General features: G+C 38.4%; 1 protein-coding gene across 2 annotated transcripts; it reads left to right on the forward strand.

Annotated features, from left to right (window-relative positions):
* Positions 1 to 1,260: 1,260 nt before the first annotated feature.
* On the forward strand, positions 1,261 to 23,014 carry FUS6 (COP9 signalosome complex subunit 1). Of its 2 annotated transcripts, XM_089433074.1 has the most exons (7): positions 1,261 to 1,890; positions 2,571 to 2,894; positions 6,817 to 6,933; positions 7,042 to 7,127; positions 21,632 to 21,866; positions 22,071 to 22,210; positions 22,622 to 23,014. In XM_089433074.1, the coding sequence occupies exons 1-7, from the start codon at positions 1,528 to 1,530 to the stop codon at positions 22,701 to 22,703; spliced, it is 1,347 nt and encodes a 448-aa protein (XP_089289200.1). In that variant the 5' UTR covers positions 1,261 to 1,527; the 3' UTR covers positions 22,704 to 23,014. The 2 variants fall into 2 exon arrangements, with proteins under 2 accessions (XP_089289200.1, XP_089289201.1); XM_089433075.1 differs by lacking the exon at positions 22,622 to 23,014 and having other exon boundaries at positions 22,071 to 22,543.
* Positions 23,015 to 25,873: the final 2,859 nt, after the last annotated feature.

Here is a 25,873-nt window from a genome sequence, read left to right on the forward strand (position 1 = left end):
AAGTGGTTGACATCTTAAAGTTGATTTCCCTTTGTAAACAAAAACACACAACACATATTTGACAAGCCAAATTAATTTAAATAATTTTTAATATAATACTTAACTTTTTCCCCACCATAAATATGACCAAAAGTAATAATAGCAAAGACATAGTCTAATTCTCCTATGTTTTGGCCTTTTTCCCATAATCCAAAAATATTTTTTTTGGCAAAATTGTGGGTTTTTGTTATTTAAAATGTGTTTTTGAATCCATAAATGGATCCAATGCTCTAAAAAACCCTTGGATCACTCAAATAATGTAGATTTCACATTTATCAATTTTGGTTCCAATAAATCACGAACAACTTTCACGTAAAATATGCCCGAAAAAAGAGCCAAAATGTAAAATATTTAGACTACAATTAATAGTAAAAATTACTTGCCTATGCAACATTTACAGTTACAACATTAGATTTGAAAGCAATTCAAATCCAATAACCTATATACAATTCACCATAAAGTTAAATACTATGCAAAGATAGTGAAAACTAGACAATTAATATATATTTTTAAATTGATAATCTTGAAATTTCACTGTAATGAACCACATTGGATAGTTTAAAGTGCCAACAAAAAAATGATCACGTGATTAATGGAGATTCGAGAAAACATTTTCAAAAACTTATATACAACCCACCACCCCCAATAAAAGATTTTCAGAAACTTATATACAACCCAACACCCCATTAAATACTTCATAACTTTGATTATTATTATTATTATTATCCAATTTTAAGGTCACAACCAAGCCACACATCAAATTGGTGTATGAGACCCCCTTGTTTGTGGGACAAGGGACCCACCTCTGTGCCCCATTAAATACTTCATAACTTTGATTATTATTATTATTATCCAATTTTAAGGTCACAACCAAGCCATACACCAAATTGGTGTATAAGACCCCCATTGTTTGTGGGACAACAGACCCACCTCCATGTAGCTATATGACTTCTAAGTACAAAAGCATACATACTCTACCTCCTTCTCCTATTTTGAACCTATAACTTCTTACGAGAAAACACATGCTCTTAACCATTAAACCCAATTAAACTGTATTAATAAACACCAACCCACTACACCTTTAAACACTTCATAACTTAACACTATACCAACATTAAGAAGTACCATGTTGCTATGCAATTTGGTAAACAAACAAACACAGCCGACACCAAGATCGTACCGTTTAAGCGGTGAAAAGCAAAAAGCCGACACCAATAAAACGCCACTAGTTTAGCTTCATAGGGGTTGGTTTTTTCGATAATCATTGAGGGAAACTATCTTGATACCCATGAAATGAACTGAAACTTAGAAGGATTTTTCCTGGTGGAAGTGTTTCACTCAGTGGCGGGGAAGTCGCTCGATATAAGTGGAAGTAGTAGCGGAAAGAGGAACGCTCAATTGATTCAACGGAAGCATAGAAAGCGGGTAGAGCAAACAGAGGCGAACAAAGGGAGAACAGAATTGATTTGGAATTGAAATTGGGTGAAGATGGATTGGGAAGAAAGCACGGAGGGGAACGTTGTGGGTGAGAGTAACAAGAAGAGTGTAATCAGCAGCGAGCAGATGGACGTGGAGGCTTACGGCTCTCTGTACAGCGGGAGGACAAAGATAACGCGTTTAATCTTCATCGCTGACCACTGCGGCAATGAGAGCATGAGGATGGAGGCCCTGCGGATGGCCTACGATGAGATCAAGAAGGGCGACAACACCCAACTCTTCAAAGAGGTCGCCCACAAGATCGGTGGGAAGTTGGGTTCTGATTACTCCCTCGACCAAGACTGGATTGACTCAGTCGAACGCCGGGCTGAACAGCGCAAAGACAAGCTCGAGAATGAGCTAAATGGCTACAAGGTAATACCTTCTTATTCATATTTATTTATGTTTAGTTGCTTCCTATTATCATCGCTTTGTGGCAAGGGTATCCTTCCCCAGCGGGATAATTTGAAAATGCAATGTAGCAGGCTTCTATTTGTATTCAGGCATGCTTTTTCCACCCCAATCAGATGATATTGCAATGCAATGTTGCAGGCTATTCTATCAAAGTCGAAGTTGGCCAAAACTTGCACCTAACCTCAAACCCCAAAACTGCTTGAAACGACCCCAAACCTGGAAGGGATCTAAAACACCCAGCTTTACCATCTAATCAAGCCCTTGTTACCTTTTTTATTTATTTATTTATAAAAATAAGGTAAACTTTCATTGGGCTCAAATTGGAAGTATGACAGGTAAACATTCTGCAAAATTCGCCCATGCACCTTGCAATCATTCCTGTTGGAGACATGCCATTTTGGGTATACAATGGATTACTATTCTGCTAAAATCCCCCACTCACCCTGTCATCGTCTCTTTTGCAGACATTCCATTTTGGGTCTGATGAGACCGTGTAGGCGGCTTAAAACCCTTCCCAATGGAATCCCACATGCTTAATTACGGCGTTAATAATATTTTTTCTCCTTCCTCCAGTTGTCAGAGCTCAATAATGCCTTTCTACAGTTACTCAGGGTTGCTGTTGTTGTATATGTGTGCTGCAGACAAATCTAATAAAGGAAAGCATTCGAATGGGATACAATGATTTCGGGGATTTCTACTATGCACATGGGTTGCTTGCAGACGCCTTCAAGAATTATGTCCGAACGCGTGACTACTGCACCACTTCGAAGCACATTATCCAAATGTGTTTGAATGTGATTCTGGTCAGCATTGAGATGGGTCAATTCATGCACGTTTCCAGTTATGTGACCAAGGCTGAACAAACCCCTGATGTCCAGGATCAACCTGTTGTGGTTGCCAAGCTAAAATGTGCTGCAGGTCTAGCTCACCTCGAAAGCAAGAAATACAAGCTAGCTGCTCGCAAGGTTTGATCTCATTCCATTTCTTCTTCATGATTCTTTGTCCTTCTTAAACAAATATCTTGCATGAAATTTTATATTTACCGTTAATCAAGGTTCTAAAGTAAATGAATCACAATGCAGCAAAGGAATCCTGCGTAGACTGCATTGAAGTTTCTGAGTTCTGCTCCCCATCCCTTGAAATGTGCATCTATTTATTGTTTGTCACTTTCTCTCTGTGGCTTTTATTTCAAGGTCAATTTGGCATCATATGAAGACTAAAATGTTTTCTCTCTACATTCTACAGAGATGAACAAATCAGTGTTGCCTTGTAAATTTCTGGCGCAATTTTTGGGAAACTTCAAGTCTATGGCTTTCTACTTTATCTTTCATGTTCATCCTTAACTTAAATTTTTAGCATTACCATTAATTTACTCAGGATGTTTGAGAGTGGTTCTGACCTCATTGGATTAAATATGGAGAATGTAGAATTTTAGATTCCACTCAAAGTCCAGCCGATAACAGTTTTCAGGATTTTGGGGATTGCAACGTTTCCATTTGATTATATCATGGATGAGGGTATCGAACTAGCACTTAATCAAGAGCACCAAGCGCTATGTGCCTGGATGTTGGTGGCAATGATTATTGAAGGCCTCTGTCATGACCCTAGTAAAATTTCACCTATCGTTCAAACAAAATCTCGACTTGACATGTTAAGATTTTAATTTTTCCTATATTACTTTAATGCTTAGAGGGTGATATTGATGATGAGGATTCAAATATACACAATGATTTTGATGATATGTAGGTGTTTGTTCTATAATAATGAATGATGAATTGAAAACAATATATACAATATTTTACTATTTCTATTTCCTTGAATCATTTATGATGTATAAATCATTGTATTTCATTATGGAATTTGAATAATGTTTACACACACACACACCAACGTCTCCCTGTCCCCTTTCAAGTTCCCTAAAATTTAGGGATGCTCCCACATGCCCCCCTTGTGCGTCTCCCCATTTGTTAATTTTAGGTATGTTCTATGCTTAGAGCAATTTATTTCAATTTTCACAGTTAGTTCAATATCTTTTCCATATTAGAAATCACATCAGCGTTAAAGTAAACTGCAGATAGAACATAAACATAAATCGCAGAAGACAAGCCAAGACAAGAGGACAGAAGATGTGGGGCTAGCCAGGGACAAACCCCAATGTTGGGAAACCCTTGATCAATTCTTCTTATATGTTCTTCAATAGTTCAATAGAGAGAGAGAGAGATAGTACATTTACAACAGTAGTCAACACTTTGACTTATTTGGATAAGAGCATAGATCATCTCTAAGAAGATGATAGATGAGATCAGTTGAAGACATGCTCGTCATCATGTTGCACCTCACCGTGCTGCACCATGCTGCACCCATCATCACACCGCTGGACTTCATGACTGCTGCACCTGATGCCGCACTGCTGTGCCATGTCCATTGTTGAACCATGTTGTCATACATGTCTCATGTGCTTGCAGCACCATGCTTGTCACAGCTGGTCAAGCTTGCCATGCTGTCCATGCTGTTGTCCATGCTTGCTGTTGTCATGTTACAGCTGCTGTCCCACTTTGCTGCCATGTCATAGCTGCTGTCCCAATTTGCAGCTGCTGCACAATGTCACTGCTGTCCTATGTGATAGGGTTGTCCCATCATGGTTGCTGTCCCAACATAGTTGCTGTCCATAATGACATTGCTGTCCCATCATTGTGTTGTCCCAACATTCTGGGCAGCACCATGTAGCCCAGCTGTCCCATATATATTAGCACTGTTGTACTAGTTGCCTTGCTGTCCCATGCATCTATCCATCAGTCCACAAACAACCCTCAATTCTGCTGCATGCTACTGCTGATTTCTGCCTAGGGTTCTGTGCATGTACTAGTCTGGTTAGGGCACACCAACTAGCCTAATATATAGGGAAAATACCCCTGTTTGCCTTGCTGTCCCTAGAGGTGACTGTGACTTGGTTAGGAGGTCTGTTCTAGGTCTCTCAGCCATCCAAACTTCATATCCCAATTGCTGTTAGCAATCCCTCACTGCGGCCCTATAAATGTGTCACTAAAACTGTCCACAAATCAGTCCTATAACTGCAGCTGCCCTTCCAACAGTCGTTTATTGCTGCGGCATGATAACAAGGGAACTTGGCCCCTTCTCCAACGCTTCGGACCCCTCCAAACAGTGGCTAAGACTCCTGCGCAATACGCTGTCCACACAGCCCTTCCACGCTGTCTAGGGCAGCCTCCTAATGCTGCGTCGAGGGCATGGTAACATCCTCTCTGACTGCGTTTTGGTAGGGACCAGCATATAGGGTTGTAGGCTTCCTTCTAGATAGTGTTTAGGGCTTCTCTTTCATGACTGCATCCTCTAGATTAGGGCAGCGTATTCCTTCTTGATTGCGTCTAGGGCAGCCTCTTTTCTTCCAACGTCTAGGGCTTCCACTCCTAGATTTCTCTTCCACTAAAACCCAAGACAAGTGGAGAGAAATCAAGATAGAAGTGTGTGTGAGAAATGACTCTGAAGTCATTTCCTTTTATACTAAAACGTTGAGCACATGTGGGGTTTATTTGCTTGCTGGCCGACCTTGACGAATTGGCTTATAGCACAAATAAATTCATAACTCCATGAATACTTATCGGAATCGGATGATCTTTAGATCAATCCTACACCTCTCGATGAGAGGGATCTAGGAAAAATATTAGCTGCCATAAGTAAGATGACCCACATGGAGTTTGGCCCTAGTTGCCAATTTTAACAACATTCCTGCATACCCCTGTCCTGGAAACTTGGTGGAACATTGCTATTATATGCTTGTATATGTCAGGATGTAGGAAGGATATTTGTAATTTAAGTATCTTGATATTCGAAGGCACTAGGGTTACCTCATTGTGATCCCTTTATTTCCAAGTGTTGAACTTTAAATCGAGTCCATTCCATCTTAATACCAGATGTATTTTCTTTAAATTCGTCTGTTTGGAAGATAGTTTTCAAATCTTTTCTGTGGAAACTTGCATTTAAAATGTTTGTCAGCACCTGGTCCTGCATAGTCCTTCTAGTTGTTTTTTCTTTTGGTCTCTTGCAATTTTTATATTTGAAGGCCTTGCACTTCTTTAAGTCAAATAATCTTAGGAAGATTCCAGTTTTACTGAGTGGGTGCTCCTTTTTACATTTATCTGCTATAAACGCAAGATTGTAGGTCAGGCTTCCTCTTTATGTAAGAGTTGCATTTTAGATTTTCCCGACTGAGGTTTTGAGATACATTTCTTGTGTGATATCTGACCGCTTTTTTTTTTTATTAATTCCTTCATACAATAGTTTTCCTCGTTTCAGATTTCTGGTGTGTTATATGCATCATCAAAGATAAAGTTTAAACCCATGCGTATAAAGAGTGCTCTATTCCTTGTGTATATCATTGTTACTGTGATTCTCTTCTGTATAATGCCTTCTGGTTTTTGTTTCACGTTGACTCACACTTATCACAGATATAGGCAAATCATGCTGCCATTAATGGAAATGCCGGGTTACAGAAAACATGGACCTCCATCAACTTCTCGAGTTCAAGTTTGGTGTGCATCTTATCTGTAATTGGTTTTAGTTTTTGGATTGGTTGTGGTGAAGAACTGGAAATATGCTGTCAAGAGACATAGAAGATATTTTCAAAGAACCATAAAAGAGTAGTATATTTCAAAGAACCATATAAGGGTAGAAAAATAATGGGCTTCTACATTATTACTAACATAAGCATCAAAGTTTTAAAATACATCAAAGGCAGTGTGTATAATTCTTAAAATTGAAGGGTAAAGATGTTGATATAGAGAGCAAAGCTGCTTAAATTCTTATTTCTTATTGAGGAGAAGACAAGAAGAGACCAATATGTTCATCAATTAGTCTGTGCTGTGATTGCAGTTTGTTGAGACAAACTTTGACCTAGGGAACAACTATACAGAAGTTATTGCTCCGCAGGATGTTGCAACTTATGGAGGACTTTGTGCACTTGCGTCTTTTGATAGATCAGAACTTAAGGTGCGGTTGTTTCTAAATTGCAATGGTTCTGAGGAGTTTTTCTGGTTGAAAGATCGATTTAACTTGTTTATGCTAATACTGTTTTTTTTGACATGATTTGCATACCAGAATAAAGTTATAGACAATATCAATTTTCGAAATTTCTTGGAACTAGTGCCTGAAGTAAGGGAACTCATTCATGACTTCTATGCAAGGTATGGTCTTAAGTTTTGATGGTTAAGTTTCGTTCTTTAAAATGTTAAGTTGGTTAGTTCGGAGTTAGGACAGGTTGGTATTCGATTGCATGTGTGAAGTATGCTAAGATGATTGGATTACAAACACTAGCTTGAAAAGGGGGCCAAAAAGGATGTTTATCATATGTGAAAACGAGCTTAATTGTTGATTTCAATTCTTGGGATACTATACATTATAACTAGCTTACTAGAAGTTGGGTACATTTGCGACTTTGGATGTGGCTGCAGTATATCCTTTTTTGAGAATACAATTTTGTTGCTATTTGTAAATACTAAATACACATCCCAGGTTTACAATATGATTTCAATGTGGCACGATGTGGTTTTCGTTGTATTTCCATAGTTCTGGAAATACCCATAACTGGTAGCAGTGCTTGGTTTTATTCTGCAGATAAAGAAATGCATCTGAATCTCAATGCTTTTTGGGATCTGGATTGTTTTTCTGAAAGTGCTTTTTTTTTTTTGGTCAAAGTGAGAAGCATTACAACTGGACCAGAAGGTCAGGCACCACACTTTGCCCACATGTAGATGTGAACTGTCTCTTGAGGTGTGAACCAGCAAAAGTTATATGGGCTTATATTTGTGATTTGGCTAAGGTCAAAGAGAAGCATTACAACTGGTCTGGAAGGTCAGGCACCAGAGACTGCCCACTTGCAGAGTTGAATTGTCCCATTAGTTGTGAACCACTGAAAGTTTGAGGGGCTATATTTGCGATTTGGCCAGTTTTCCCTGCTTTTCATAAAAAATATTCACCAATTTAAAATTAATAGTTGCCCAAACTTCTGTAGTATGAAATTGGTTTACTTTATGGAAACCAGTGTTTCTAAAACCGGAACCGGTGACTGGACCGGTCCACCTAATGAACCGGTTTACCGACCGGAACTGGTCTAACCGGGACTGGTTTGGTCTAAACGAACTGGTTTTAAAAAATACATTAAATAATTATTTTTTAATGAAACAAAACTATTTTTAAGATTTAAAACCATGATTCCAAGCCAATAGAGACAAAATATGCAAAGTTTGCTCATTTATATACCATGTAAAGGTGAATATATCAAAATGGCACCGAGTGCAATACATATCATAGAAAGGTTTGTTGTTCTGCCTCATAGAATCATTGCAATCAACTACTGCTCTGTTAGGTTGATTTAAGAAGTGTCTTAAAAACTCCATTTGAACAAATTTAACACATCCCAGACCAACAATAGACAAGATGTATGCACTCTACTATGATATCAAGGCATAGCTGTATCCTCACTCTGTTATACAATTCAATGGCTTTAATAACCCATAGACTTTGTGCAAATGTTCCTCTAGCCAAATGATGATTATGAAGATACCAGTGAATAGATAAAGTTATAAACACAGCTCTTAGGAGTGGATTTGTTCTCTGTGTAATTTTCTCAAACAATTATTTGCAATATGTTGTAGGTGATATTGCAAGTTTCACTTGAGTTTGGATGTTTCTTCCAATGGAAGATTTATGTGGAGAACATAATGTTGTAGACAAGTTGGGGCTTCTTTGTCTCAGCATAACATATATAATACTCAGTGTGTAGAAATGAACTCCAACTAGCAAAATTTACAAAGTATTTAAAATTTTAACCCAAGTAGAAATAATGTGTATTAACTACATACTGGAATATTGCACAGTCATTATACCCGCCTTCAAAGATGTACAGAGTAAGAGGTAATGAGGGAACCTGGTCAAGTCTGAGAGAATATGACAGTAGCTCTTTTCTGGCAAAGTGATGGCAAACCTCTATCTGAACTTTGAAGTAACATGCAGGTCCAACCTCTCCTTGTTGACACCTAATCCTCAACGGATGGGTGAACTGGACACTCATCAAGAAGATTAACTGATCTGTCATATTTATGTATATAAATGATAGTTAGCTAATGAATAATGCAATCAGTTTTTTCTTCCGCTCATTCATTCTGGAGTTACCCTGGCCTGACATGGTATCAGAGCACAGGTCCCAGAAATAGCAGTAACTCTTGCTGTCCTGAGAGCTGCTCAGTCCTGAGCGCTACTCTGCGCATTGCCTGAGCGTTTGCCTGACATAACTCCTCTGCTCTCTGGCGCACCAGCGCTGCATCTGCCTGAGCGTTTGCCTAACATAACGCTCTCTGCTCTCTATCCTGAAGCACTGAATACGGAAGCCCCGAGCAGATGCTGGAGCTTTACGAGTTGCTTTTCGATGTAACGCAAGATGTGTACCTGTTGAGCTTCGGCTGCTATGGAAGATGCAGCAGGAGGTATTGAAACAATCCATTGTCCCTGCAATCGTTTCGATTGCTCTCTAGCTTAAGTATTTTACACAAATATTGTCTTTGAGGCTGACTTGTTACTGCGGTTTAACGAGAATCCCCAACCTCAAACCTGTTTCACCTTGCCCACTGGTCATAGCTTTCCTTGTTTGTATCGTTCGGTACCGCCCAGTCTTCCCAAAGAGGAACACTTACATCCTCATCCATATTGCAGCAAGACTTTATTCCTTTTATTCGCCGCACAGGTCTCTCAAAAGACGTGGAGAGATTGCTTCTGGCATCAATGCCCTTGCCATTTCTAGATCCTTTTTTTTTGTGAACGTTATTTTGCTCACTTCGTTCGCTTCAGCAGAAAAGTTCCCGGGCGAGGTTTTGCAGTGGTACTAAACTCCAGAGGCAGAGTTCTATCCGCGGCCCACTGGATTATATCATTGCATTTCGTAAAACAGCAACGCCGCGTTTTTGGGCATACGATGGCGACAACATTATCAAGGCTCACGCTTAATGCTTAATGCTTATCACTTGATCTCATTCAAAGCACAAGATGATGCATAGTCTGTGCATATATCGTTATATGCAAATAGACTGCTAATGGTTGTAGTTATGTTTGTAGGGTGATGACGAGATTGCTTTAGGGCAATCAACGAATGATTGGAGAGGCATTATATAAACTGTATTGAGACCGATGCCATACAAATTTCGCAAAACCGAAATGCTAATCATAGAGAAAGGTGTGCTACCACGATAGAGACATAGAATAATGTACCAATGTACCACTGCAATGTGCCGAGAACATGTAAAAATGTATAGAATTACTCTGTAGCATGTGTTGCTTCCCCGGAGACAGTTTTTAGCTATAAAGGAACGAGTGTCTTAAACATCTAAAGATTGATATTTTTTTTGGAATCTGGCAGAAGGAATAGGCTAGGAAAGCTTGCAACAAAACTTTTAGCTTTTTTTGTCATTAGAAGTTCCTTTTATCAACAAAACTTTCTCTTTTCATCAGAAGTTCCTTTTATCAGCAAAAGTTTCTCTTTTCATCAGAAGTTCCTTTTATCAGCAAAAGTTTTTCTTTTCAGAAGAAGTATTTTTTTATAGAATGCATTAAATCATCTCTATGGTCGGAATAGTTCTCACTGGCAAGGAGAACTATTCTGAATGGTCTCGGATGGTAAAACACACCCTCATCTACAATGAGTTGTGGAAGGGAGTGTGTGTCGGAGAAGAAGACAAAGACCTTGTGCAGCCTACATCAGACAAAGAACTCGCCATTTGGGAAAACAAGAACAACAAAGCCTATGCATTGATCGCAGCATCTGTAAATGAAGAAGTAAGTCGTCATATTTAATCCTATTCCACTGCCTTTGAAGCTCTACAAAAGCTGAAAGAACTCTATGATACACATTCTGCACTAGAAGTTGTTCAGCTCATGATTAAACTCTTCATTCTTGAACTGAAAAATAATGATCCTCTTGCTCTTGCATCTGAAATAAAGTCTATAATGCATGATATTAAATCCACTAAGGTTGAGCTGGATATCTCTCTTATTGCCTTTCTCAAAGCACTCTATCGTACCTACTCCAATTATCTTGAGTCTTTACAAGCAAATGGAAATCTTAAAGACATAACCTTTGAGTCTCTTGTGAAAAAGTTTGCTGAAAGAGAGAAAGCCTTTGGAAAGAAAACAGTTCCTGAATCTTTTGAAGAGACTGTTTGCCTTGCTCATAAAGAAAAGCATCCTGCTCAAGATTCTACAAGAGGAAGAGGTGGACGAAGAGGAAGAGGAAGATACTTCAGAGGCAGGGGGGGCAGACATTCTCAAGGAGAAAAGGCAGATCTGCATTGCATTCGTTGCAAACGAAATGGATCACATGATGCTTCTACATGCAAACTACCATGGGAAAAGATTGAGCAGAGAAGAAATCAGCAGAAAGGTAAAACTGATGACACAAACAAAGGTAAAGCACCTGAATCCGCTCACTATATTGAGGCACAATGTAACATTGGAGTAAATGAAGATTTGTTTAATGCTTCACTTGATTCTTCGAAAAATGACTGGTTGCTTGATTCAGGAGCAACCTGTCATATGACTCATAGGAAAGATTTTTTTGAAGATTTCACTGATAATGTTGATGGAGCAGTATACTTTGCAGATCAGTCAAAAATCAAGCCATCAGGGCTTGGCACAATTAGGCTTAAACTGCCTGGTCTTCCAGACTTTCTTCTGGATCATGTTCTATATCTCCCACAGCTCAAGAGAAACTTGCTGTCCCTGGTCCACATCCGCCATCAAGGTCACTCCATTCACATGTTTGATGGCAAGCTTGAGGTAAGAAAGGCATCTGACCACTCACTTGTCATGAGGGGTATAGAAGAAGAAAGACTTCTTAAACTGCAAGGAACCTCTGCTCATGCACAACATTTCTCATATATTTCTCATCATGAAGAAGGTACACTTCCATCAAGTTTATTATGGCATGCTAGATTTGGACATTTAAACTATGATAGTCTCCGCTTGTTGAAGGAAAATGGTGTTGCTGGTTTGCCTACAATTCCTAGAAAACATAAGCAATGTGATGCTTGCATTCTAGGAAAGCATAGCAAACAGTCTTTTCATGATTCACATTCAAGAGCACATAGGAAGCTTGAACTCATTCATTCAGATTTATGTGGTCCAATGCCTGTTTCTTCTGCAAATGGAAATAAATATATCATGACATTTATTGATGATTACACCAGAATGTGTTGGGTTTATTTATTGAAGAACAAATCTGATGCTTTTCAAACATTCAAGAATTTTCATAAGTGGATTGAAAATGATGCACAATCTCATATTGGGTCTATTCGCACTGATAATGGAAAAGAATATACATCAAATGAATTTGAACACTATCTTCGCCAACATGGGATTAAACATCAAACAACTGTACCTTATAATCCCCAACAGAATGGTGTAGCAGAAAGAATGAATAGAACAATCTTGAATATGGTACAATCCATGCTTTTCTTCAAAAATGTAAAGACAATGTTTTGGGCTGATGCTGTTCTATGTGCTGCATATATAAAGAATAGATGTCCATCTAGTGCTATAAGAAACAAGACTCCTTATGAATTGTGGTATGGACATGTTCCTTCGGTAAAACATCTTAGGATCTTTGGTTCCACCTGTTATGCTTTAATACCAAAGGTACATAGAAACAAACTTGGTGCTAGAAGTCGTAAGGGTATCTTCCTGGGGTATTCAAACACATCTAAAGCATACCGCCTCTATGATGAAGTAAATAAAAAGTTTGTTTTATCTAGAGATGTCATTTTTCTTGAATCATCCAAATCTGACAGTGTTGTTGAGCGGCAACTTGATCGCTTGGATAGATTCACAAAACCAAAATCATTTCAAGAGTTTGATAATCAGATTCCACATCTTGAAGGGGGGATTCCTATACTAGATCAACATGTGAAATCTTCTTCTGAAGAACAATCTCCCCTGCATGACACTCCAACAACGGATGATGCTTTAAGTGATGTAATTGATAGAATTGGGAGACTCAATCTTGATTCAGACCCAACTCAATCAACAGAGCAGCTTGGACCATCTCAGAAAGGTCCCCCAAAGTGGCTGACAAAGACACTTGAAAGTGTTCATCCTGATGAAATTGGAAAAATAGGAACCAGAAATACAAACCGACAAGATGGAGGTGATGTAGATAACTCTAATTCACCTGTTGATATGGATGTTACTTATGATTGTGAATTGAACTTGTCTACAGATTTTGAACCAACTTCCTTCAAAGAAGCTGCTTCTCATGATGAATGGAAAGAAGCGATGCAAAAGGAGTATGATGCCCTCATAAAGAATGGCACTTGGAAGCTGGTTGATCCTCCATTTGGAACCAAACCAATTGGTTGCAAGTGGGTCTACAAGAACAAATACAAAGCTGATGGCTCACTTGACAAGCACAAAGCTAGGCTTGTGGCAAAAGGTTTTGCACAGAAGGAAGGGGTCGATTATGATGAAACTTTTGCCCCCACAACAAAATGGGCCACCATCCGGACACTCTTTGCACTAGCTGCTCAGAACGGTTGGAAAGTCCATCAAATGGATGTAAAAACTGCATTCTTGAATGGAGATCTAAAAGAGAATGTTTTTATGTCCCAGCCTGAAGGATTTGCTGTGAAAGGACATGAACATAAAGTATGCAAACTTGTGAAGTCCTTGTATGGCCTCAAACAAGCACCACGAGCCTGGTATGAAAAACTAACTGAGCATCTTCTGAAACTCAACTTCAATCATTTTGATCTTGATGATGCAACTTTATTTGTCAAGAAAGTTGGCAAAACAGTTGTATATCTTGTGGTATATGTAGATGATCTTTTAATGACAGGGAACAATGAAAGCTATATTGCATCCATAAAGAAAGAATTAGGAAAATTTTTTGAAATGATTGATTTGGGCTATGTTCATTACTATCTTGGCATTGAAGTAACCCAACATCCAAAGTCCATATTTCTTTCTCAAAAGAAATACATTGGAGATTTGTTAAACAGATTTGGCATGACAGAGTGTAATCCTCTTTCTACTCCAATGGAACAAAACTTGAAGCTCACATCTATTGAAGGAAAGGAATTTGAGGATGCAACAAAGTATAGACAGCTTGTAGGAAGTTTCATCTACCTCACTACTACCAGACCAGACATTTCATTTGCTGTTGGAATCCTCTCCAGGTTTATGCAAAAGCCTTGTGAGGGACATTGGTCTGCTGCAAAAAGAGTTCTAAGGTACTTGAAGGGAACTCAAGACCTTGGAATCAAGTATACACAGGTGGACGACTTCAACTTGATTGGATACTCTGATTCAGACTTCGATGGAGACAAAGAAACTGGGGTATCTACTTCAGGATATGCTATGAGTCTTGGATCAGGAGCTGTCTCCTGGAGATCACGCAAACAACAGTACCAGCAGATTCCACAACAGAAGCAGAATATGTGGCAGCAGCTGAAGCAACGAAAGAAATTGTGTGGCTCAGGAAAATTCTTGAAGATTTGCAGGTAAAACAAATACAATCAACTCCACTCATGATTGATAACACCTCTGCAATAAAGTTGGCCAAGAACCCAAAGTTCCATGATCGTACTAAGCACATCAATACTAAATATCATCTGATCCGACATCATGTTGAGGCCAAAACAATCCATCTCCGTCATTGTTCCACAAATGAGCAAATTGCAGACATCTTCACCAAAGCGCTTGGAAGAGAAAAGCTTGAAAGATTCAGAACGATGCTTGGACTCACCAACATCCCTTCAGATTAAGTGGGGGAATGTTGACACCTAATCCTCAACGGATGGGTGAACTGGACAGTCATCAAGAAGATGAACTGATCCGTCATATTTATGTATATAAATGATAGTTAGCTAATGAATAATGCAATCAGTTTTTTCTTCCGCTCATTCATTCTGGAGTTACCCTGGCCTGACACTCCTCAAGGTATACACAGCTCCAAAGCTCAGCAAACAATGAGTAACACCAACTCTAGGAAGAAACCAACAACTCAGCCCACTACTAGATAAATATTAGTCACAAAATAAGTATGCAGGCCAGTCTTTTCGTGATCATGGAGAATCACTCACTTCCAAAGTATTTCGTTTCTTTGATTTGATTTGCAAGGGTCTGTTTATAGTTGTTTCCCTTCAACAATGGTAACGACACTCCCACTTCAGGCTTGCAAATATATCAGCAAACCTCCAGCTAGCAGATAAGGCACAATTTTACCTCAGTGAGTGGCACGTTGTTCTAGAATATGCACAGAGATAACCAGCCCCCCAGCAAGCAACCCATACACTTCAGCAAATAGGCCACAGTCTCTGAAAACCCACAATCAATGACTCTACAGCAGTGTTTTTAAAACAGTCTCTGAAAACGGTGGGTGTGCCTCCTAACCGGCTGGTTTAGGATGGAACCGGCCGGTTTGATACAAATCGGCCGGTTCCATTCTAAACCGGCCAGTGAGGACTGGTTTAGGGCAAAAAAAGGAGAAAAGACTGGCCTGACCGGGTTTTTTGGCCGGTTTCAACCGGTGGGCATGCTAACTGGCCGGTTAGACCGGTAAATGGTTTGCAAGGCCGGTTTTGAAAACCATGATGGAAACTAATAAAATTTTATGAAACTTTTGCTAAATATTTATAGTTTACATAAGGAGGATTATAAAGATTTGCCAAGGCTAATACATTAACAAAAAATTATGGTTCCATAAGTTTTCTGTGGGGTGAACTATTGAACATAAGTACTTTCATTTGGCTAAGCTGCCTTAACAGGATTGTACTCTTTTGACAGAATCATTCAGAACTTACACCTTACCCCAACCCCTTATTCCTGATTGAGGGAATTGAACCTTTGTGGGTGGCTTTGAAATATTGTCTTCACCATTGAACCACAGTCCTATAGGTGGGATCTAGATCGTAGGTGGTTGCATGGATCTCTACACCTATAATGTTGGGGGGTTTTAAGACTTTTGAGTTATATGTAGTGACAAGCCTCAAGACGTATGTAATATTTGTCCATTCAATAGGTATATCATATTAATCAAGAAGTAGAGTAAGAGGAAGTCTTTGAGATTCCCTACCATCTTGGATGAGGATTGTGATTTGGTAAATTGTAGAGGTTGGCCTCTATACTTCTGGAGCTATGCTAGGCTTAATAATGCTACTGTAGCTATTTGTTATATTAGTTATGGAGTCTTTGGTACTGGTAGCTTATATAGGCTAGTTTTAGCAATTCATCATGGAACTGTAAAGCTAAAAATTGTCAGATGTTCTATTGAACTTAGGTTGAATGTTCTCCAATAACTATTTCAATCCACTGAGGCATTGTTGAATGTTCTCCAATAAATATTACAATCCACTAAGGCATTATTGGTGGAGTTACAAGATGTTTTCCTCTATTCCAAAAGGATAATAGGAGTCATCTGGGGGAATGAAGAATGATTAATGCTCATTATGATAAGCATTGAGGAAGAGGCACCATAGGTCACGACGAAAAGACATTCAATGTTGAATGCAGTAATGGAACCAGAACTTCTCAAAAGTCAAGACTGTTTAAGCTCTAATTATGCATTTTTGCTATGCCAAAAGTTATTGTGTGCATGGTAGCTTGTTAGATTTGAAGAATCAAGCTGAAAAGGTGTTTATGGAGTTAGACCCTGTGCCTAATATTACATCCCAGTAGGGGCAATGTCCCCTGTATAATCAGTTAGGCGCCCCCAGATGAGGTAGCTTCAGGCAATGTGGCTGTGGTTGATCCATAATACATATACATGCCACACATGTCATGTGGTAAAGATAGAGGAAGCATCTTACTGCCAGTTCAAATTGGTAGAGGTAGAAGAAACATATCACTACCAGTTCAAACTCTAGTAGGGGTCATGCTACAGTAGTGTGGGCAACCGCTATAACATGAGACACTAATTGGACTTAGCACCTCATTTACAATGGCACAATACATTTTGTAAGGCTTTTTGATCCTAATTGCCTTTGTTTGGATTTTTTGGCGAGGAAGTTTTTATAATGCTATTGAGGGTGTATTGTTGGCAATTGCAATTATTCTGCCAGAATAGGCACATAGGCCTAGGTGACTAGAGGTGTAACTTTTTATTTCTAAAATTAGTAATTATTATATGAGATTGATGTAATTGATCAGTAGAAAGCTGTTTAAAGGGTAGTAACTTTCAAAAATTCATTTTCATTTGCTATTTTTTAATTGTCATTTGTTCTATGTTTTAGTAGTTTCCAGGACCTTATAAATTTTAATTGTGATACACAACCTTTCAAACTCCACACATTATCTGTGCATCACTTTCTAAAACACCGATGCCATCCACTTAACAGTGTCAATGCAACACTAGGACTTCATCTGAGGTCACTCATCCCAAGTGTGTAGGTTTTAACCAAAGTTACATTTATCGTTGTTGGTAATTTTTTGCTGGGGGTCCAAAATTTAAATTATCAGCAATATTGGGGAAAATATCGGGAAATTTTGGAAATTATCGAGAAACTTTAAAAAAATACAAAAATAATATTTTTTTTTTCAAATTTTAGTTCTTTTAAAGCAACATTGACATCAAACAAACACATTGTCACACAAATATGAAAATAAAACTACAATATAAAATGTATAAGATGTCAAGTGGTACATCAATCATTGATAGTAGATACTGAAATATGATATTTGTCCTCAGTCAATGTATTTCATGAGATGATCATCATGACATCTAGATACTATATTGATAATCTGATGATAATAATGCACTAAGGTGTGGCCAAGGATCAAGTTCCCTCGCCCTTGAGAAGCTTGTGGTTCCCGTGCAATTCCTTAGTTCCTCCCTCTAATCTCTCTTTCTAGCAGTATCAAGAATTGAGTTCTTTGCAATAAGGACAATGTTTGGAGTAGCTTTAGAACACAAATATCCACTTCATGTTTAGGGATTTTGGCAAGGTGATATTTCAAGTGGGTGATTACACCAAGCATTTCCATTCCACATTGCTTGCAACTCAGCATTGTTCTATTATCACCCTCACATGGCTAACCATACTCCCACATTTGGTCCAGTGGCTTTGCCATTTTGTAAAGCACTACTGATTAAATTTTCAAGTTTTGGACCTACGACACAACAAATGTTGAAATCCAAAAAAGGGTGAGAATAGGCAGACTTTAAATTTATAGTATACTAATATTGGAAAACAAAGAAAAGGAAGACAATTTTTTTTACATATTTGAATATATGGACTGGCACAACCCTTAGAGCTCAGTCTTAGCACAAGAAAAAACGAAAATTACCCTTAAAAAACCCAAACCGAAACTTTATATTGCGTTTTCCAGCAGCAGGGCAATAATTTCCTTGACTCGCAATAATTTCAAAATTGTCGTGATAATTTCGACTGGGCAAATTATTGTGACAATTTGAGGCGATAATATTGGCAAGTGTGGTTTTGATGATAATATTGCGATAATTCTGTTATCATCGCGATATGTGCACCACTGGTTTTAGCCCCATATAATTAATTGTTGCAAACAGATTTTTAATAAAACAAAAAAGATGCAATGACAAACACATTAATGCAGAGAATTTATCCTGGAAATCGAAACCAGGAAAACCAGCAAGATTTTTGCATTATATACTCCTTTGTACATTATTACAATACAACATGTATATCATATGACATCCATAAACCGCCAATCCATTTACCATGTATTAGAATACAACTGTAGTTCCTTGATTGAAACTGCAAAACCATGGGAAAAACCACCATGTGCCACAAAACGCTAAAGGCGAAAATTGTGTGCTAAAAACTGCAAAGAATAGACGCAAAAACTACCCAATTTTTTTTGGGACACTGTCCTCAAGCAGGGGTCTTCACCCCCCAGTGACCCCTCTGAATAGCCCCCCTGTGAACCCTCTACTGCACCCCGTGCGACATACAACACATGAAAATAATCGTGCACAAAATATAACACATACCCAACAAAGTGTGCCTGAGGGTGGAGTTCTGATCATGTTTAACTCAGATCAAGTTGCATTGGGAATGTCTCATAATTGGCTGTTGATTTACTTTGCTGGCTCTTGGCAGTCTGTGTTAGGGAAATGAATAATGGGCTATATATGTTGTTAGCGGCCCTCTTACATTTGCTTGATTTTGAGCTGGTCAAGCTCTGGGTTTAAACGTAACTCCACAATAATTAGGCACTCATAATCTTGCTATGGCTTTGGAGGTTCACATTGGCCACTTACAATGTCCAAACCTTTTCCAATCAGAAACATTTTGCACCAAGAGAAGCGAGGTGCTGTTGTAATATCCTAAGGAAATTTTTGCCCATAGGGTTTCTATTCTGGCTAGGATTTTCTTCAGTAAATCATTAACAGTAGTTCACATTCATAACAGTATGTAGGCATGAATATAAATATAAAGATGCAACAACAATACAATTCTTCAATGGAATCACATACTTAGGGCTGGCTGCCCCATTGAAACAGAGAATATACTCAACCAATGATGTGCAGTATACTACAACTATATTGTTGACAGTAATTGTGATTATTCAGCAAATCAACAGAAGTTAGGGCTGGCTGCCCACAACAGTGAATGTATCCAACTACAAATCCACCAATACAGTAATGAAATACCAGCAATTTAGAAACCATATCCAACTGTAACTAACCAAATCTAAGTGGACTATATTAAGTGATATCTACTCTACTATTTCGTCCTTTGTGACAGGAGTCCGAATCCCATAGACCTAGGGAATAGGGTCTGGCTGCTCTTCTTGAGGGTACCTGCAGTCCAGAAATGTTGTTGCTGAACTTGCTGTCCCGAATGTTGCCACGGAGGGAGGGACGAAATGGAGCAGACCACTGCTGTAGGGTTCGGTTGCCCTGCTGTGGTTATCTGCAGCCCTAGGAGAGCAGAGTACAGGGCTGCTGCCTTAGAAACAACATCAGATTTAATCCGCCCTCTTGCTGTCTCCTCATGTGCCTTCGCTGTCCTCCGTCTGCCCTTAAATGAGCTGCACTCCCTCCGTCTGCCCTTAAATGAGCTGCACTCCTAGATTGGAGAGTTGCCGAAGTCTTCTGCTGATCAGAAATCCACCAAAATCAGTCTGGACTAGCTAGGGTGCTGCAAGCCCATGACTGGCCATATCTTTGCTAACTGCTTTAGGATAGGCCAGATCCTTGCTAGAAAGGCTAGTACCTCCGACTTAGGATCCCTGCTATATATATATATAAGCTGTTTCAGAATGACCAAACACTTAGGAGATCCACATTTGCCAGAACAGATTGGAGTATTCCAAGAGGTTAAGCTATAAAAGGGAGATCTTTTGCTGCTTTGTGGACAGAGTTGGTTGATATAGAAAATGCACACAGAGAACCTTGACCTTGCTGTGCTGGACAGATCTGGGTGGTTCCAAGAGATGTTGCTGCGCTAGAACAAAGAAGAGAAGTGTCTAGGTAGGGTGGGGTCAGCTCCACAGAAACTAGACAGGATTAGCTAGGGTGGGATCACCTCCACTGAAACTAATCAAGAAGAAGTAGGGGCCTTAAAACCCTCAGAGACTTAAGCTCAAGAAAATCAGAAATATTCCATTGCAACCCCCGATTTGGGCTTTTTGCCCCAGGTACCCCAAAATTTAACCAATGTTGCCCCAAAACATTGGATAATTGGGTTTCCCCCTTTATCAAATACTATATCCTATGGGTTGGATAGGCTATTCCGTCCTCCCTTGGGCAATTAATACACAGGCGACATTACAGCTGTGCAGGCTGGTGTGAGACCCCTGTGCAAAGCTAAATTTAATAAATAATACGAGGGTGCAAAAATATTGTGGTTTGCACCTTCAGTTTTTTGATGCCTCTTGGTGCAACTAAGAGGGATCTCTGTTAGTCCTAACTGCTTAGTCTGTCAATGCCTGGAAACCCGTAAATGTTTACAAAGTTCACTGTCTATATGATCCATAGCTCCATGGTTACCTTCTGCCCTTATTCTAGCTCCCATTCCTCTATGTTTTAAATGCTATAAACATGTGCCTATTACCATTCCATTTCTTTACAAGGGAATAATTTTATTCATACCTGTTTCCTAATTCATTCAACATCTTGATAATGTTTTTACCAAGTCTATATTTATTGGTCAAGTGAAAATTTATTTTTCATTCAATGAATCTATTCCATACCTGATGGCACTGGAATTCTCACAAGCCCTTTTATGCCCTGCCCTGATGTTCCCTTTTTGGACCCGCTAAGCTGATTATCTATCCATTTGCATTCTTTTATTTCTACTTGCAGATTGTTCTATTAAGTCACAGATATCTGTTCACTTCGTTAGCCAAAATTAAGTAAAAGAATAAAATTTCTCAGTAAATTTTAAGAGATTTCATCTGATTAGCTGCTTATTTTACACAAGATTCAAAGTGAGTTAAATTTGATTGAGTTGCAGCTATTAACAGTATCTTAAAATTTGCTTTTACATAAGAAATTTTATTCTGCTAAAGTGTGATATATTCAGCAAAAACTATTTAAGTTTAACTTGTCCAGACTCCTCACAAATCAAGCTGTATTCGAATAAACCTGAATCATTTTTGTCCTCTGCATGTTTGGTAAAGGCACTTTTAATTTCATCTGACCAGCATATGTCTTGTGGTGTGTCAGCCGATATGCTTCATGCATAGAGTATCTGCAGAATCTCAAGGCAAACCTACTGCTTGATATACATCTACATGATCACGTGGAAACACTGTATGATCAGATTCGGCACAAAGCCCTTATCCAGTATACAACTCCTTTCATATCTGTTGATCTTCGTACGATGGCAAATGCATTCATGACAAATGTGGCTGGGCTTGAAAAGGAGCTTGAAGCTTTGATTATGGATAATCAAATTCAGGTAGACTTGGTATTGGCATGGATACATGCTTCAAAAAAGATTGATTTATTTTGAACTGCAAGAGAGCACATGCAAATGTGGCTATTGTAGATCATGGATGTTAGTGTAGTGTTTTACCTGCCAATATTGAACATCTTGATGAAAAGGGTCACGTAATATGAATTTCTGTACTAAAGATCTTGTCTCTGGTCTTCATTGCTGTAGGCACGCATTGATTCACATAACAAGATCTTATATGCTCGCCATGCTGATCAACGTAATACGACATTTCAGCGGGTTCTCCAGACTGGGGTGGAATTTGATAGGGACGCACGAGCAATGATGTTGCGGGCCAATATCATGAGGCATGATTTTATCTCAAGATCATCGAAGAGGATGTGACTTGGCATGATTATTTTTTGCAAATTAATATTCTGTTGCATTTGGCGATCTATACAAGCTTTGGGAATTCTGTAAATGTTGCAGGAATTGTTCTGATTTTTTAGTCTAAGAAATCTGTGAAAACATGCTTGATTGTGATCAATACGTTGGCAATTAATGTTTTTTTTCTCCATTGCACCATTTATGTGGAGGTGCTATATATACTGTTTATAGCTTTTAAAGTTTTAATTTACCCCATATATTGAAATTGAAATTGAAATGGGTATAGTACCTGAATAAGTTGCATTTGATCTGGATTCTTGAGTTGAACACCCTATGTCTTTTGATGACAATTTGAGGACATCTAATTTAGAGAGATTTCTTGAGGAATGCAGGGCTTTTTCCACGGATGGCGATTTAGGAGGTTGTTCGGTCCCAAGGTTTCCAAAGATGGGGCCTTCTGCTGGCCTGCTTTAGTTTTGAGTATTTACTTCTGATGCTCATTTCCCTAAGTCAAGATTGTTCACAGCGTTATTCATGAATGTTTCCAATAGGAACATCAATTATTCTTCTCAATGAACTGGTGAAGCCATGGTTCAGTTGATATCAGTCCTGTATTGTACTTGGTAATTTTGGAAATTTTATTTTTCAGTTAGAGCTCATCTTGGTAAAGACTGAGCAATAAGTGCTGACAAGAATGAGTTTATTCAAGGTGATTATGAGTTGATGCTTTGAGGATGCTGTTTCTTTCATTCTCTAATCATAATTTCCGTTTGGTTCTTTGTTAAGCTGATCTATTTTGTTTGAGAGGCACTATATACATCTTTTCAATTGTGTTTTTCAGCTCAAGCAACTCTTAACTGCACCTGCTAAAATGAAAAATTTGCTTAATAACAAGCAAATCTCATGCAAATTGACATCTGATTCATTCCCCATAAAGTTTGTAAGATGTGGATTAAATGTTGATCTTGTAGTGTGCTATTAAACTAGATGTAGGGAGAAATGATATCTGCGAATAAGGAATATGCAGACCTTAATTCTGAATTGATAAATTAATGTATGGTTGGGAAAGATCTGAATTTCATGTTTAACACTAGTATGCTATTGCACAATATTTGTATGTTACTCTGGATGTGAAATGGTTCCTTTTTCACCGTCTTTACTTTTCATCTATTGGGAATAGGAAGAGCACAGGGGAGAAGCTGCCATTTTGCTTCAGTCCAAGGGGGTTCTACTTACGTATTGTAAGGCTGACATTCCTCCCGTTGAAAAAATTCTACCAAATATCCTGTTTTATTGAGTCATTTCAGGCTGCAGCAAATCTAGTTTGAAGATGAATATGTGTCTGTAGATGGTGTTAATAACTATACAATCTAGGTAATTTCAAAAAGCGAAATATTCTATCGGAATTGTTAAGAGTGTATCCGCTGATTTAAGGGGTATGCTCTAAGCATTTATTTTGGATGATGAGATGAAATTTGATAAATTGAGAACATTGGCTAGGATATATCACCTGAATATGACTAGACAGGTGATAATCAGAAAATATAACCTCTCACAGCTGATGAGGATGCATGGATCAACTCTAACATGATAAGTATGGTCTGTGTTTATGGGCTTGTATCGGAGCTCTTCTGACAAGCTTTAGAGGCCAATAAATCAGTCCGGTATACTTGAACCTTCACATGATTTTTAGAAACAGGCATATACCCGAGATATCTTCGAAATGGTATATGTAATAAATAAGCACCTCCTCCCCTCTCCAATATGCCTGCAGGCACACGACACATTTGTTAAGATTTCAGGAATTTGTAAACACATTCTGGATACACAACATTAGGAACATGGTAACAAACACTGAATTTATTGGGAGGTATGATGATAGTAAAAAATCAACATGTCATGCTGGTTTAAGAACATCAGAATTCAGTACAAACAGGAATCAAACTCAACAAGTAATCAATAGGTATAGTTATAACTTATAAGTCAAGTCTTGTGATATGCTTCTTTTTCAATTCCAACGGCACGGCATGCTTAAGCATCTTGTTGTTTATGTGGTTTGTCTAGTACAAAATTAGTTTTTAATATAAAAATGATACAATGTTGAAGCCTGAAGGCACATCACTCTTGGAAAAATAACACTACGTTTGAAATAAATTGATATGCCTCTGTAATTTTACTTTCGATAACAAACCATACCAATGCATAACATTCAAATTGGGAACAAAGCAAGTAACAACCTGCGAAGTGGCAAGGCTTGTTTGTTAATTTTAGTTAACAATTGTATGTTCTATGCCTAACACAATTACTTCAATGTTTCATTAGCAGTCTAATGACAGTTTCAATTTAATTTTTCCAATAGCAATCACATTAACCATAAATCACATTGACAGTAACTGTAGATAGAACATAAAATAAAATGCAGAAGACAAGCCAAGATGATGACACCAGATTTGGTGGATGCTAGGAAAAAACCCCAATGTGGGGAAATCTTTTGATCAATTCTTCTTATTATTATATCAAAATGTTCAACACAGAGAGAGCGAATACAAAAAGTCAAAGTTGACTTGCCAAATCCAAGTCAAAACAACCTTGTCAAATCTGCAATCAAATTCAACCTTGACCAGAAAGTCAAATATGGTCAATGCAACAACAAATCTTCTTCTTTGGAGCTCAGTGATACCCAGTCAAACTTGGCCTGATAAGGTGGTCAAAGTTGGCCCAAAGTAGTTTTGTAAATTTTGGTAAAACTTGGTCAACTCTAGTTTTGTAAATTGTGGTAAAACTTGGTCAACTTTGCGGTCAGGTCTATAGTCTTGAGCAAATTGTATGGCCTGCAAAAAATGAAATTTTCCCACAAAAATTGCAGTCAAAGGATGAGTCAAAGTACTCGGTCAATGTTGATCAAATTCTTGCAACAATATTGAAATTCGGCCTTGCAATTTGCTCAGAAAATTCTTCCTTCTGCCACGTTTGTGTGAGAGAGAAGATCTGCCCAATAGTTGTACGAACCAATGAGGGAGAGAGAAGAAATGTGTGATGTTGATGCCAAATCAGGGGAGAGTGCACTTGTATTTATACAAGTCGTTGAGGTTGAAGAGTCATGTCCATTGGGTTTCGTGAGCTTACATGATGATGTGGCCGACTTGAATAATTTGCACATGTGTGGGCATAAATTTAAAAACATACTTTTGCTTGTCCAAATTGGATGATCTTTATATCTATTTTGGTCCTCAAAAAGAGGAATTTAATGCAATCATCATCTCCATCAAATGAGTTGTTCCAAGGTGGAATATGGCCCTCATTGCCAATTTTAACATTGTTAGATGACATTTCAGAAGAATAATACACTGCAATCATACCTCTGTCTCGAAGCTTCATGGTGATCCAATTAAACTAATATAGCAGCTTGGTACTCTTCCTTGCCCATTGAGGCCACTCAAACACCCCTCCCAATTTTGTATTCACTAGATTCTATACAACATGCTCAATGATTTCAATTTTGACTATACTAACTTTTGCCTTGCCCTTCGAGGCCACTCAAACACCTCCCAGTTTTGTATTCACTAGATTCTATACAACATGCTCAATTATTTCAAACTTGACTATATGTTGATGGTGCTGGACCCGCCAACGTTCAGGGGATC

This window comes from Pinus tabuliformis, chromosome 5_1 (genome assembly GCF_031772625.1).
Source record: "Pinus tabuliformis cultivar Carrire ecotype Pingquan chromosome 5_1, CPIR1, whole genome shotgun sequence".
In the NCBI taxonomy this organism is placed as follows: Eukaryota; Viridiplantae; Streptophyta; class Pinopsida; order Pinales; family Pinaceae; genus Pinus; species Pinus tabuliformis.